Raw genomic sequence first — 15,009 nt, 5'->3', positions numbered from 1 at the left:
TCTCAGCGCGGTTCAACCCACTCCCACTCCGCGCTGCGCTCTGCCGTGGCAGAGACAGATGTCAAAGCTACGCCTAGAGCACTCCCGCCCACCCGCGTTACAACGCATTAGGAAAAGGGGACGCAGCAGGCATACAGTAGATACCGGAGCAGACCCACGTTCCTCTACCCACATTTAAACCGCTCCGCGCACTTTTTCCTGGGTGTTTGAAGCGGGAGAAAAACGGTGCACCAAAGGGTCATCTTTTTAACGGTGAAAAAAAATAAGTAGTTTTCACAGCGCTTTTGGGTAATTAGCATTTGTAACATTTATTTCACCAGTTGAACAGAGCAAAATACTACAGGCAGGATTCTCACTTCTATGTACAGCAGAAGAAGTAAAGCACATTTCCTGGGGGTCGTTTGGTAAAACGGGACGGCACAAAGAAGACTTTATCTTGACACATGAGCTTCATTTTCCTTTCAAGCTTGTTTTCGTGTTTATCATAATTGCCGTGCTATTATTTAGTTCCTGTCAGTTGTTCACTCTGATTGCTTTTAAATATGCTGTTTTGCCTTGTCTTGATTCATCAAAAGCCATTAACTTGTTTGCATGCTTTATGTCTCATGTTGCCCTCCTAGCCCTCCACTCCGTCAGAGCCACGTGCGTCGCGTTTAACCAGCGGCCCGTCAATTTGAGCAATCAGCTGGAAACGCCACCGTAATGAACGGTAGGTGCTTCACAGCCATCGGACAAGGAGTCCTATGGTCCAAACTGAGCTTATGGTCTCGAAAGCGAGCACTAGCGTCGCCGTCAACCCACCGATTTCACTAGTAAATGTGACTTCATCCTATTGATTGTGTCCTCCATGAACAAAGAAACATTCGGTGGAGCAAATATAACATCAAGTTGATCTAACGCCGGTGCAAGGCAATGCTGGATTTTCACTGGAGCCTATGGGGGTAAGGCCAGATTTCTTTCTGGTTTCCCCACTGGGCTTTGGGGAATCTTGCCTTTCACGTCTCAGAGCTTAGGGTCAGTGTATGCCATTTAATCCATCTATTCCTTTGCCCGTGATGACCTTTGAAACTGTTATTGTGATTAAAGACTGCAGGAATACATTCCCCTTTACTTGGTTCCACAGCATTGATGGTTGGGGCTGGTGCTCTGCTATTAAAAGCCTACACTTCGGGCATGGGCAGCTATGTGGAAGTACGCAGAGTAAAAGCATGTATTACACATGAGCGACAGAGCCTGTGCTGCTGCTTGCTTCGCAATCACTACACTAGATGATTTCAATTATTAGGACCTCCCACTCCCACGGTTGAAGGTGACCTCGTCAGCAGAATCCTCTGCAGTAAATAATTGTCTGGATTGAAAGCCTGCACGGCCCCGCACAGCTCTTTTGTTGCACATAACAGCCCGGACTCCCGCATCCACCATTACTACTACAGCGTGCAAAGACAGGTTACGATATGTTGGAGCTTCTTCAACGATAACACATACTTCTCACCACAACTGAACAGGCCGATACTGAGAGAAAAGTGGTCTTGTAAAAAATACATCTTTAAAAGCTGAAGAGACCATTATATTAGCTATTTGCTTTTTTGTTTCAATTATTTTGTATTTTTGGGGCTTTTCAGCATAATAATAGACAAATGCTGTAAAATCAGACCACCTGCAGGAAATGTCATCCAGCAGTGATGGGAGCTCACACACAAAAGAAGTTGAGTCAGGCAGGCAAATTATTTTCTGTCATTGTGTTTGGTGGCTTCGTTCTCCCCTCACAGGCAGCTGTGTATATGGTCATTCTGGGAGGCATTTTTATCTCTATCCCGAGGCTGTCTTTTTGTCTCTAGATTGCGGTTCTCAATGGATCCTCCAAAGACCTTGATAAAGGTAGTGGAAATGGCAGCACGGCTCCTGGGCTTGGACATAAAATGTTGAGCAACTTAATTTTTGTCTCCTGCACAAAATGGAGATATATTCTTCCTTTTTGTGTCTGAGCAGCTTCTTTAATACTAGTGTGCGTTGAGTTGTCTTAAATGTGGTTTAACATTTGGATGCCCTTTTCCTTTTGGGTAAACAGAAACCAGATATCTTGGTTTTTCAACAAACCTCATCAACCTTATTTATGCTCTTTCAAGCTGGTTTGATCTCTAAAGTGCTTTTGCATTTTTATGGAGCCAAAAGCAGAAACCTTCTCCTCTGACCAAATTAAATGCATCACCCATCCATTTTTCCAGCCCCTCACTCACTCAGCCATCCATATATCCATTCATCCACTCATTCATCCATCATAATAATAATATAATAATACATTTAATTTAGAGGCGCCTTTCAAGACACCCAAGGTCACCTTACAGAGCATATAGTCATCATTCAAAACTATGTAAAACAGACTAGGAATAAAAGGAAAACAGAGGTTAAACATGAAGAATAATAATAATTAATAACACTCAAAGACGCCTAAAGTGAAGGGGGGACCTCACTAACCCACTAATCATATATACATTCACCCAGTCACTCATCCATTCACTCATCTTCTCACTCATCCACTCATCCACCGATTCATTGTCCATCCATGTATTCATTCACCCATCCATACATCCAGCCCCCACCCACCAACCCACACTCTAACTCATCCATCCATCCCTTTATTCTTTCCATTAACCATCCAGACCCTCTCAGTCACTCATACATCCAGGAATCAATCCAACTATTATCATTCTCTCCCCCATCCATCCATCATCCATCCATCCATTCATCCATCCATCCATCCATCCATCCATCCATCCATCCATCCATCCAGCCATCCAGCCATCTCCCCAGGCGCCCTACAGTCCCTCCACCAGCCTCTTGAGTGAGCAGATCAGTCCAGATGTGCTACAGAGCAGCCCCAGACTCAGTATGGCCCCATCTGTGAGCCTCTCCCGGGCCCCCAGGCGACACCAGCGCAGCCTGAGGTGGAAGAGGCAGGGCAGGGTCAGGGTCATGGCCGCCCCGGTCACGCTGCCCGTCAGACCCATCAGCAGGGAGAACCTGGGCACCAGCAGGGCCAGCAGGTAGGACGTCCCCAGCAGGCCCCCGCGGACCAGCAGCCCCAGACGGGACCCGGCCGGCGGGCCACGGCGGGCCTGGGGGGAGGCTGACGCCGCAGTGCCTGGGGGTGGTTGAGAGAAAGGCAGGGTTTGTTGGAGAGTGAGGGGGGATTTAGGCCCAATCCCATTTCTACCCCTTACCCCTTCCCCTTACCCCTCCCCCTTGTTCTGAAGGGGTTAGGGGAAGGGGGAAGGGGAAGGGGAAGGGGAAGGGGAAGGGGAAGGGGAAGGGGAAGGGGAAGGGGGAAGGGGGAAGGGGGAAGGGAAGGGGGAAGGGGGAAGGGGAAGGGGAAGGGGGAAGGGGGAAGGGGGAAGGGGAAGGGGAAGGGGTATAAATGGGATTGGGCCTTAGTCTGACATTGAGCGTACTATGAATGCATTTGTTAAGCAAAAACTGTATTTTCTTGAATTTCATAGATATCTTTCTTTGTAGAAATTCTGCTGTGAAGTGAACAGTGTCTCAAAGACTGAATGAACATCTATCTAGAGGGTCCAATAATATTTTGCCAAAAAAAAGCTTTGGAAGCTTTGTTACTAATACAAATACGAAAAAGGACCAATGCGTTCGACTAACCCCTTAGAAAGCAGGTTTGTAGGATCTGTGCGGCTGAGTAAAATGGCAGTGGGTAGGAGAGCAGTGCTTTGGCGACCAGACCCAGGTTGACGAAAGGGCGAAGGTTGGCTGGTAGGTTGTCAGTGATGACCTCACTGGTATCTCTGCCCCATGTCAATACAGCCTGGTAAAGGTGGAAAAACATTATCCCGTATATATCCCCAAAACACTGTACATTGAGCTTTGCATAATGTCAGTAGCGACAGTATTAGGTATGTCAATGTTAAAAATCTCTAACAAATCTCTCTATAATTTTATTAAGATTCACTTCTTTTTAGATCATCTTTAATGGGTAATATGTAACATATTTACTGTTCTAATTAATAAAATGACAACAATGCTACAGCCAGTCTGTTCGCATTTGAAGTTTTCGTTCAGAGTCAGAACCTTTTTTTTTGTTTTGGCCTGTGTGTTATGATTCGCCGTTCACTGTGTACCCTTGGTTGCCAGATATTAACCAAATTGGCACACAAACATAGTGTTCTGCAGCCATGGAAGCAAGCGAACAAACTGACCTGAAAAGCCTTGTACTCCTTTGAAAAAATTCCATGACCAGAGCAGTGTTAAAAAATGGGTGAATCTTAAGAGTTGCATTGGAAAGTTAGAAAACAGTTAAAGGTCCCATGACATGAAAATCTCAATTTATGAGGTTTTCTAACATAAATATGAGTTCCCCTAGCCTGCCTATGGTCCCCCAGTGGCTAAAACTTGCGTTTGGTGTAAAACGAGCACTAGCTGTTCTGCTCGCCTTTGAAAAAACGGAGGCTCAAGCGCGCTGATTTGGAAATCTGTGCTCATGACGTCATGAGGAATCTCAGCTCCTCCCCTTACTCTGCCTGGCCCGCCCAGAGACGTTGGCCCGCCAATGAGACTCGACCGTGCGAGCGCCACATGTGTGTGTGTGAATACACACACTGTAACGCAAGTGTTTCTTGTCGGTTCTTTGACGTGTCTTGTATTTCCACAACGAGACTGTCGTGGGGGTTATCTAAGCCATGGTGAGAAGGAATTGGGGGAAAGGAACTTTGGTTTGACTCGCTGAAGTACATGAACTGCGACATGCCGCCGGTTGCCGCGAGGCACCATCGCCCGGCAGCGGGCAGCCGGCCGCAGGCAGCGCGCGGTTCAGTCGACTTCAGGTTGATGTGAAAGTGGAAGAACCAGAGACGTCACAGACGTCGCAGAACCCGACAAAGTCGTTTGTGATTCATAATATCGTCTGGAGGCGCACACAATATGTTATATGATATAGATATCTATGTATTATATGATATTATTTAGATATAGAGCTCCAGGACTGTAACGCAAGTGTTGTACACTTCCTTGTTATTTGGATAACCGTTCTGCTGTTGGTGTGATGGCTCATAACACGTCGGACTCTCGTCTCTGGTATTTCTACAACGAGACTCGTATTGGGGGTTATCTCAGCCAAGGTTGAGAATGAATTGGGGGGAAGGAACTTTGGCTTTGACTCCCTCAAGAACATGAACCACGACAAGGAGGAGAAAGGGATCTTTGCCGGGCAGCGCTTATGCACCTCCGCCTCCGGCGGTGGTCCCTCAGCGGGGCTCAAGCGGGAGACATTCACCGCCAACAATCCCTTTCTCCTCCATGTCGTGGTTCATGTTCTTGAGGGAGTCAAAGCCAAAGTTCCTTCCCCCCATTCTCAACCATGGCTCAGATAACCCCCCACGACAGTCTCGTTGTGGAAATACAAGACACGTCAAAGAACCGACAAGAAACACTTGCGTTACAGTGTGTGTATTCACACACACACATGTGGCGCTCAGTGTGAGCGCCACGTTACAGTGTGTGTATTCACATTGATGTGGACGTTGAAGAACCAGAAACGTCGGAGAACCCAACGCGGTCGTTTGAGATTCATAATATCGGCTCACACAGCTTTTGGCCGTGATAATATATATTATATGATATAGATATGTGTAGGCTATATGATAATATTTAGATATAGAGCTCCAGGACTCCCGTGTGTTCTAGAATATTTACAGAACACGGCTAAAGGCTGTGTGCGGCTCGCCATTGCGATACATCCACTGTAAACAGAGCGCATGGTGGCTGCAAGCTGCTCAGGGCCACACCCCCACCCTCCTCCTTGACACGCCCACCGAAACAGCGCATTTGGGGGAAGCTCAATGTGCGACTGGCTCGGAGTGGCTGTAACTCTGCACACGGCTGAATTTAGGGAACGTCTTTGAATACTGTGTTAGTTGCCCACTAATACCTATATTAAAGAATACATAAAATAGCATGTCATGGGACCTTTAAGAGCCCAGAAGTAATTTTCAAGATTGATGCCACATGAGCTGTTAAAAATTTGCATTAAAAAGAATGCAAACTTACACATTTGCTGATGAACTTACAGTGTAGGACTCGTCGTTGCTTGTCAGTGTGAGAATATAATAATTGTGGCAATATTCTGAATTAGGACTGCAGAACGCATTTAAAGTGCTAATTTTAAATGTTACATATTGTGCCTTTAACTATTTTTTGCGATAGCAAAAAATAGAAGATAAGAGGGTGTCCACCAAATGTTTAGATAAGCTATATTATATATGTTTATATATTGGCTTATCTCAGTCAGTAAGAGATAAGCCAGTCAGGGATATCCATCAAATCCATCCATTAAAGTCTATACCAAATCTCTGACAAACCAGCAAGGAGAAGGCTGTTTTCAGGACGCAAGCGACTGCGTGGGTGTGCCCCAGCATTGTAGGGAACTGCCCTCTGTGCTCCATACTGCCCTCTAGGGTAGGGAGGAAGATCTGAGAGGTGTAGGAGAAGATGATGACACCCACAGAGACCAGGAAGTCCCCAGGCTCCACGGCCAGAGACAGAGCGGACAGGGACCAGCCACGGGATGCACTCAGACAGTAGAGGATCACCAGCAGGCTGGGCGAGAGACAGAGACACAGAGAGAGAGAGAGAGAGAGAGAGAGAGAGAGAGAGAGAGAGAGAGAGAGAGAGAGAGAGAGAGAGAGAGAGAGAGAGAGAGAGAGAGAGAGAGAGAGAGAGAGAGAGAGAGAGCAGTGAAAGAAAGAGAAACAGAGCGATATTAACATTGGGGGAGAGAGAAAAAATAGAAATGTTAGAAAAACACGGTAATTCATTAAAGATGTGACAGAAATATTAATGCAGTGTGTACAAAATTGGACGCTCCTAGTCATATTAAATTTGATTTAGGTTGACAAAATAAAGAAAGAAACTAGGTTGATTATTTCTTAAGTGATAATTAAAACTAAAATGTACTTTGCAAAACAGTGATACATGAGGATCAGCGATTCTTTAGAAAGATCATTTAAACTGCTGTGGCAGCTCTTTACTTTTAATGCTACAGTTAACATGGAAATGACCAGGGCTAAAATTCAGAATGGAAAGTCCTAAGGTAAATTACACTTTACGGGCTTCATAGATAAGTTATCAGTTATATGATAGAAGGTTTTTATCTCATGGGTTAACGATGGCTAAACCAGTGTCTATGACAGCCTTTGATTTGGTTTACTTCCAGGGCGGCGCATTAATACGACAATACAAAGGGTCTTCCTTCATCATCCTTATCACCAGAGGACGGGCGGGCATTGCTCTCGTCTCTATGAACCTGATCAGGCCGTGAGCCAGGGAGCACAGCATGCTGAGGGTGGACACTGGTCGGAGGTCTGTCAGCACCAGACAGGGCAGCAGGAGCAGGACGGAGGCCAGGGAGCACGCTGATCTGGGGACAGCCGTCCACCACAGGCTGTCTGACAGGAGAGAGGCGGAGACCACCAGGTACAGCGTGCACGTCATCAGCAGCTCTACCACCTGGGGCCCCCGCGTGCATGCACATGTACGCAAACACGCACGCATACACACACACAGACGCAGGCACGCACGCACGTGCATACACATGCACCAACACGAACACACGCACACAGACGCACGCGCACGCACGCACACACACACACACGCGCGCGCGCGCATGTGGACACAGGCACACACACACACACACACACACACACACACACACACACACACACACACACACACACACACACACACACACACACACACACACACACACACACACACACACACACAGAGACAGACAGACAGACAGACAGACAGACAGACAGACAGACAGACAGACAGACAGACAGACAACATTAAAAATCAGCTTAATGTAATTTGAAATATGCAATGCAAAGCCATATTTTGACCCATCTGATGAAAGACTTCACCTGAGCTATGCTAACCATCCAGCCAGCCAGTGCAGCCCAGTTGGGCCGGAGTCCCTTGCAGCAGGCCTCTGCTATGTCCTGGTAGCTGTGGCGGACCCGAACCAGTCTGGGAGCCAAGCCACAGCTACATCTAAAAGACACACAGAGACTTCATTGCACTGCCAATCTTCAGACCACTTGTATCACACAGAATAACACAGCATAACACATCCTAGATGTGTATGAAAAATAACATTTAAAAACCATTCATACCATGATGAAAAAAGTATGATGCACACAGTGTGAGAGAGGAACAAATAAAAGTCACAGAAATGGGACCCGACCCGTGATGTTCCTCTTCGTACAGGCAGGCCACCAGGATGGTCCCGGTGTGGTTACAGATCCAGGCGGCCAGCACTAACAGCAGGAGACCCAGGTAGCCGGACCGGACCAGGGCGTAGGGGAGGCCCAAAACAAACATACCCTGGAGGAGATGAGAGGAGAACAGAGGTGAAGAACGGGGAGGAACAGAGGAGGAATGGGTGGGAATGTCAATAAAATACCGAGGAGATGGTGGGGAGGGGGGGGGGAGAGGCTGGGGGTAGTGGGCTAAGACCAAAAAAGCACAGCTTATAAAAGATTCACAGGAGGAGACGCAACGGGGAGAGGACACATGGGTACTGCAGCAAATCATTGTTTGTTTTGATGTATAGGGTTTGTTGTTGTATTTTTTTGTAACTCCATTTGTTTAATGCTTGGGATTCGAGGAGAACACGGAGCAAAGAACGAAGAAGCGGTGTGGAAGAGATAAGAAGACCAAAGGCAAGGAGGAAAGACGAGAGCGGGCAGAGAGGGAGGGAGTGAGGGAGAGAGTGTGAGAGAGAGAGAGAGAGAGAGAGAGAGAGAGAGAGAGAGAGAGCGAGAGAGAGAGAGAGAGAGGGGGAGAGAGGCAGAAAGGGAAAAGAGAGGGGGTGGATGGGTGGAGAAGAGAGGAGCATGTCTTTTGGCCTGGTGCCCAGCTCAGTGGAGGATTCAGGAGAGGTAAAAGGGGAATGGAGGGGATGATGTGAAAGGAGGAGAAGTAGTAGGAGGAGGACTTTTACTAAGAGAACAACTTTAGGAGCATGCATAGCGAATTTGGCAGAGTAGAATGGTTTTAAAAAGAGTGGGGGGACATATGAGAGGGAGGGAGAGAGAGAGAGAGAGAGAGAGAGAGAGAGAGAGAGAGAGAGAGAGAGAGAGAGAGAGAGAGAGAGAGAGAGAGAGAGAGAGAGAGAGAGAGAGAGAGGGAGCGAGAGAGAGAGAGAGAGAGAGAGAGAGAGGGAGCGAGAGAGAGAGAGAGAGAGAGAGAGGGAGCGAGAGAGAGAGAGAGAGAGAGAGAGGAGAGAGAGGGAGCGAGAGGGAGAGAGAGGGAGAGAGAGAGGAGAGAGAGAGGGAGAGAGAGAGAGTCAGATAGAGAGAAACAGGGAGAGTGAGGGGGAAAGGAGAGAAGGAGATTGAGAGAAAGAGAGGGAGAGACAGAGACAGAGAGATAGAAAGAGCGAGAGCAAGAGCGAGAGCAAGAGAGAGAGACAGAGAGAGAGACAGAGAGAGAGACAGAGACAGAGACAGAGAGAGAGAGAGAGAGAGAGAGAGAGAGAGAGAGAGAGAGAGCAGAGTAGGAAGAACAAACAATGACCTTACACCCTGAAATGTAATGCTGCAGGGGTTGTAAAAAGGAGGAGGAGAAAAGAGGTGGAGGAGTGGAGATGCAACGGCAGTAGAGGAAAGAGGATGAGAGGAGGGGAAGAAGGGCGAGGGAAAGAGAGAGGGGAGGGGAGAGGACAGTAGGAGATGGGTGGGGAGATGAGAAAATTAGAGAAAAGAGGAGAGGCAGGGGCAGGTGAGGAGGGGAGATGAGAGTAGGGGAGATGAGAGGAGGAGAGGAGGGGGAGAAGGAGAGATGAGGGGGAGGATCACAGGAGACAAGCAGTTGCTTTGATGGCCTTGCCTCACTCTTTAATTTTGGAACATGACGATACACAGTCCCATGGAAACCCCATCAGGGAAGTGGAGACACATGCGCGCACCTGCGTGCACGCGCATACACCACACACACACACACACACACACACACACACACACACACACACACACACACACACACACACACACACACACACAAAAACACGGACAGTGCAATGCACCTGTGGAGTGTTGACTCAGAAACACAAACACACACAGATGCACACAAAAACACACACACAAACACAAACACACACTTTCATACACTCTCATACACACGTTCTACAAATAAATAAACAATTTATTTAGCAGGCACTTTGGTCAATGTAGCCCCAAATAGCATCCTGTATGTCTTCATATGCCGATTGACCTTGGGTGTGTAAAAAAACAGAAACTAAAAAAAGCTACAATGGAAAGCAGAGCGCCTTGGGATGAGAGAAGCAGAGAAAGTGACATTAAAGTATCTGTTTTCATCTCCTCTGTCTGTATTTTCATCTCTCTCTATATTTTTGCCAGCTTATTTCTCGTAGGCTTTGTTTAAGCGCCACATGGCTCTGTGCCTGCTCTTCTTCTGTGTCCAGGAACCAAAATCAACACAGAATAGATCTGAGGAGGATGATGACGAAGATGATGATGCTGGTAGATGTTGAGGGAGGAAAGTATAGTCCTATATGTGTTATTGTCATTCATTTGTAAATTTTCATTATAATAATCTTGATAGTTCGAAGAGGTATACGTTGCAATTTAATATTTTTCGGGCAAATTGTCTCATTTACGAGATTACCAGAGATGATCAAATCCAGAACCGACCAGACACACACTCTAGCCACTAAATTATCCTCTGCCAAAAGTACATCAACATTTAAGGTATTTTTGTATAACCTATATGTTCTTCCTCATCAGTGTTTTCAATTTTGAGAGGCCTTTTAACATCCATTTTTAGCCCAGAAGCGTGTTTGAGGCTGTCAAACAGATCTTGACAATAACGTGGCTTCTGCTATTTCTGCATCGCAAAACGAATACTCTGTTCACAACCACGCGCACACATGAAATCTCACAGTGCTCCTCTGATGTTTAAGGCAAGAGACTTAGTTTCCTCTGATCTGTGAGAATGAGACACAAACTGGGGCTGCTTCATTAAGTGCCGTGCGTGAAATTCCAGCTCATTTTCATAATAATTCACTGCCAGGCGCCTGGGGAGCTGGTGAGCTGTTGTGCATTTTGGCAGCAAATTTACTTTCTAATAAAAATTGTATCAGACTGGCACACGGGCAGTCATCCTTGCGTCAATAAATCACAAACTGGCAAACACTAATATTTTCCTCCTCCAGCCTTTAAGGGAGATAAGAGCCACAGTCACGTTGTCCCACACCGTTATTGAAATAAGTGGTCAGGGTGTCGGAGTACGTTTGACAGCTAGCTCCATCACGGCCGGATGGACAGTTTGAGGACATTTTACCATTATAAAAATACATTAAATTTAGCTTTTTTTCCCCCCTTCCCTTTTTTTCCTCGTTCATCACTGTCAATAACCCCTCAGGTTATTCACGGAGCTCGCCAGCGCTCGTCACAAACAACCCATTAAATGGGGGAGCCAGGCTAATGCCTCAGGCGTGGATTAGCGGCGGGCGACACACGACGTGATGAGCAATCGCTAACACCTCAGATATTTAAAGTAACCTCCCCAGCCCGCTGTGCCGAGGGAAGGAGCACAGAAGAAGAAGAAGACTTGTGTACACCACTGAGTATTCTCAGGCATGGCACCGTCTCCTTGGTGGAGAACCAGCTGGCACACATTCAGATGGAGAGAGAGGCTGGCGGAGAGAGGCTTCTACGGGACAATAAGTGATTGTTATTGTGAATAACCAGGGCTGGATCAGGGAAAATGTTTTAAATAACACAATATTAAAATACACTGCCGTGGGACTTTGTTCTTGCATGGCGGGAGAACACACACACAGGCAGGCCTGAATTAATAAACAACAAAGGAAGAGTTCTTCGCTATCTATCAACAACCGCAACGCAAAAAGTTTGGTCTGCATGTATCTGTACACCGACAAGGGCGATTATCCAAAGCAATCTGTTCCCGGAAAAATAACACTGGTTCTGGGGAATCGGGTGATTCCAGGATGACGTGGATGTGTTTTTGTTTCTGTGTGCATTTGTCTTGCATGTGTTTATAGAGGTCGAGGACATTTGCGGCGATGTGTGTTTGTGTTTGTATGTGTGCGTGAGTTTGTGTATATAGGTGAGAAACTGTGCTTGTTTGCAGCTTGTGTTTGTGGCAGCGGTAATTGTGCCCTAATGTCATAATGTGTTCTCTGCATGCCGCCTTCCACCCTTCCATCCTGTTTGCATATTTCCAAGCGTTTACAGCATAATAAGCTATTAGCATTACCGCCACAAGATCAGCCGTGACTGCAGGCTTTTCTGAACTCATACTCCTTCATGTTATTCCCGCTTTATTAGATGAGGGAGAGCAGAGAGAGCCCCGACAAAATGCCTGGGAATAGACAAATTCGTTTGTCCGATCATAATGGAAACAATCCCATCCTGCGCTGTGTACTCCTTTGACTGTGAGTGATGCTTACATTGTACAACTGTAGTGGCTGCACAGGCTCGCTCTGCGTTATGCTGCGTGTCGGTGGATGTAGGGTTCCGCGCGCTGGTGATTATGCGTGTGCTTTGGTCTATTCACGCAGTCAAAGGCACACCAAGCTGCCCACTGTCCGCTGGCTTGCTGACACAAAGATGATAGCGTAATGTTGACTGCATACAGAGCTAAAGCATTGCTCTGTAGGTGTTAGCTTTACTCTATCGTTGAGTTCTTCTGAGCGGTGAGAATTTATCTGGGACCAAGGCCAGATACAAACATTTTTGCAGTATAGATTAAAATTATTTAATCTTTTGAACCACATTGAAGTTAATCTCGATGGAATTAAGGATTTTTAGCACCTCACTCACAGGACTTGCTTATAACGAGATAAACTCCTGGGAGATGGGGGGATCAGACAGCGCGGCTCTGTGTGTACTGAAGCACCTGTATAGCGTTGGTGACGTTCCAGCCGGCCTCCCAGGTGGTGATGGAGGGGCGGGGTGGACCCAGGGCTCCTTCTGCAGCGAGACTCCGCACCTCACCGTCTCCCCCACGCTCTCCCAAAGTTTGACCTTCTTCCTGCGGGCATGTGGGAACAACGCCGGCCTCGGCCCGCCTCTCCTTGCCATCCCCTCCCCTCCCCCGGACCCCCCCGCCGTCTCCCTCCCTGCTCCACAAACCGAGCTGGGCTTCCTCCTGGGGGCCGGTGACATTAGGCGGTCTCCTCTGTAGGGCGGCCCCCGGTTCAGGTGCCGGGACGCCCTGGTTACGGCGGCCGACCTTCCCTCCGGCGAGCCCGGGGGTCCTCGAGGTGCGCGTCGCGTCGGCGGTGCTGGGGTGTGTGGAGTCGACGGGACTATTTATCATGCAGCTAACTGTGTCTGTAGTGGCCCGGGGCTCCTCTGCTTTGTGGATCCCGGTGTCGCTGAAGCACCTCAGGTATTGGGGGGGTAGCAGAGAGGTGCTCGTGGTTGTTCTCGGTCCAGTGGAGGTGAGGGTGGTTATGATTTGTTGTTTAGCGCCCGGTCCAACCCACTTCATGTTAGCGTGGCGGTTAGCGTTGCTAGGCGACGGTAGTTCCTCCGTGGCTGTGGTTCTGCTCGGCTGACCTCTGTGAGGAGAAGCGGCCGTGGCGGCGGCGTCCGTTCTGTCTGCCGCGGGGCTGGTTCTAGTCCCACCTGAGGCCGGTGTGTGACTGTTTGGAGAGCAGCTACTTTCCTCACAGTAGGTTCTACTCAACTCATCGGTCTCGGTCAGCACCAGGGTCTCTCCGTCCTCGTGGAAAAGCCTGGCAAACAGAGGAGAATAAGGATTCTTGAAGCCTTGTGGACTGAGCTGTCTGGAATGCGGTTCACCCTAAGAGTTCAAACTCAGATTGTAAACATATACTGTAATCTAGATCACAATCCATATTTGCCTTTACTAAGACTTAAAAAATATGGAATATCATAAAAAGCAAACCTTTTATGTGTCACTCTGATCATTATAAACCCGGCATGTAGCCTATATGGAACAAATCAGACACTCCTACTCTGGACCCCTGCTACATAAATGCACAATGGAACATCTGTCCAACGACTGACAAGCAACGCAAATAACCTACAAGTGGTTTAAAAAACGGTCTTCAAACTTGAAGGTGCTATCCAGAGAACAATTTCCTCGTTATAATTGCCGAATGTGACTCACCGCGCAGCCCAATCCGGCTGCAGTCTGGAGGCGGTCCACCCCAACAGAGTTCCAACAGAACCCCAGGGCTGACCGGAGCTCCAAGCCCTCTGGACGAAGCCCATCTCCAGCTACACTCTCTGTGGAGACCGTCTCTCCCTCTCTCTCTCTGGAGCTCCAGGTGTCAGTGGGGAAGGCTTATGGATGCAGGCACACATTGAAAAGCATCCACAAACACACCCTTGGACCAGCTGAGACACACATATATACACACATATGCGCACACACACACACACACACACACGCACACAAACACACGTATACACACACACACAAACACACTCACACACACACACACACAGACACACGTAGACATACACACCACGTATACACAGACACACACCCACAAACACACACACACACACACACACACACACACACACACACACACACACACACACACACACACACACACACACCAACAAACACAATGTAGAATTCAGTGAAGTGATTGAAAAGTTGGTGACGTGAAACATTATAATAATCCCAATTCTCTTGACATAGACGGGCAGAAGCTGAGGTGCAGTGAGTAAACAGTTATAATAAGCGGTAAAGCAGTCCAGCGCTAAGACATGTTAATTTAGCAACTCCTATTGTATCATAGACAATCCAAGGGCATATAATTAAATGAGCATCATCGGACCATGGAAGGTCGCCCAAAAGAACGGGTTTCATTGGTCCCCGACTCCCAAATAAAGTTCCTATATCCAAAGATAAGTATGGGTTGTAATTTTGTATTCTGGCAGATGGTCATATAGTGCTTTAAGATAAAATATA

The 15,009-nt window shown here is 47.6% G+C and overlaps 1 protein-coding gene across 1 annotated transcript; it reads right to left on the bottom strand.

The window, feature by feature from the left end:
- Positions 1-2,816: 2,816 nt before the first annotated feature.
- Positions 2,817-14,683, bottom strand: LOC132450347 (vesicular inhibitory amino acid transporter-like). Its single transcript, XM_060042434.1, has 9 exons — positions 14,194-14,683; positions 13,188-13,795; positions 12,952-13,025; positions 8,252-8,391; positions 7,929-8,058; positions 7,310-7,512; positions 6,366-6,603; positions 3,655-3,817; positions 2,817-3,142 (listed from the first exon to the last, which is right to left on the bottom strand). The coding sequence occupies exons 1-9, from the start codon at positions 14,295-14,297 to the stop codon at positions 2,817-2,819; spliced, it is 1,986 nt and encodes a 661-aa protein (XP_059898417.1). The 5' UTR covers positions 14,298-14,683.
- Positions 14,684-15,009: the final 326 nt, after the last annotated feature.

This window comes from Gadus macrocephalus, chromosome 21, assembly GCF_031168955.1.
Source record: "Gadus macrocephalus chromosome 21, ASM3116895v1".
In the NCBI taxonomy this organism is placed as follows: Eukaryota; Metazoa; Chordata; class Actinopteri; order Gadiformes; family Gadidae; genus Gadus; species Gadus macrocephalus.
Note: the sequence above shows the minus strand (reverse complement) of the source record. Positions and strands in the feature narration are given on the sequence as shown.

Coding starts and splice junctions, on each gene's coding strand:
- LOC132450347 (XM_060042434.1), bottom strand. CDS start 14,297: ATGGGCTTCGTCCAGAGGGCTTGGAGCTCCGGTCAGCCCTGGGGTTCT. Junction 8,059..8,251: donor TACGAAGAGGAACATCACGG/GTCGGGTCCCAT, acceptor TGTGTCTTTTAG/ATGTAGCTGTGGCTTGGCTC. Junction 7,513..7,928: donor GGATGGTTAGCATAGCTCAG/GTGAAGTCTTTC, acceptor CGGGGGCCCCAG/GTGGTAGAGCTGCTGATGAC.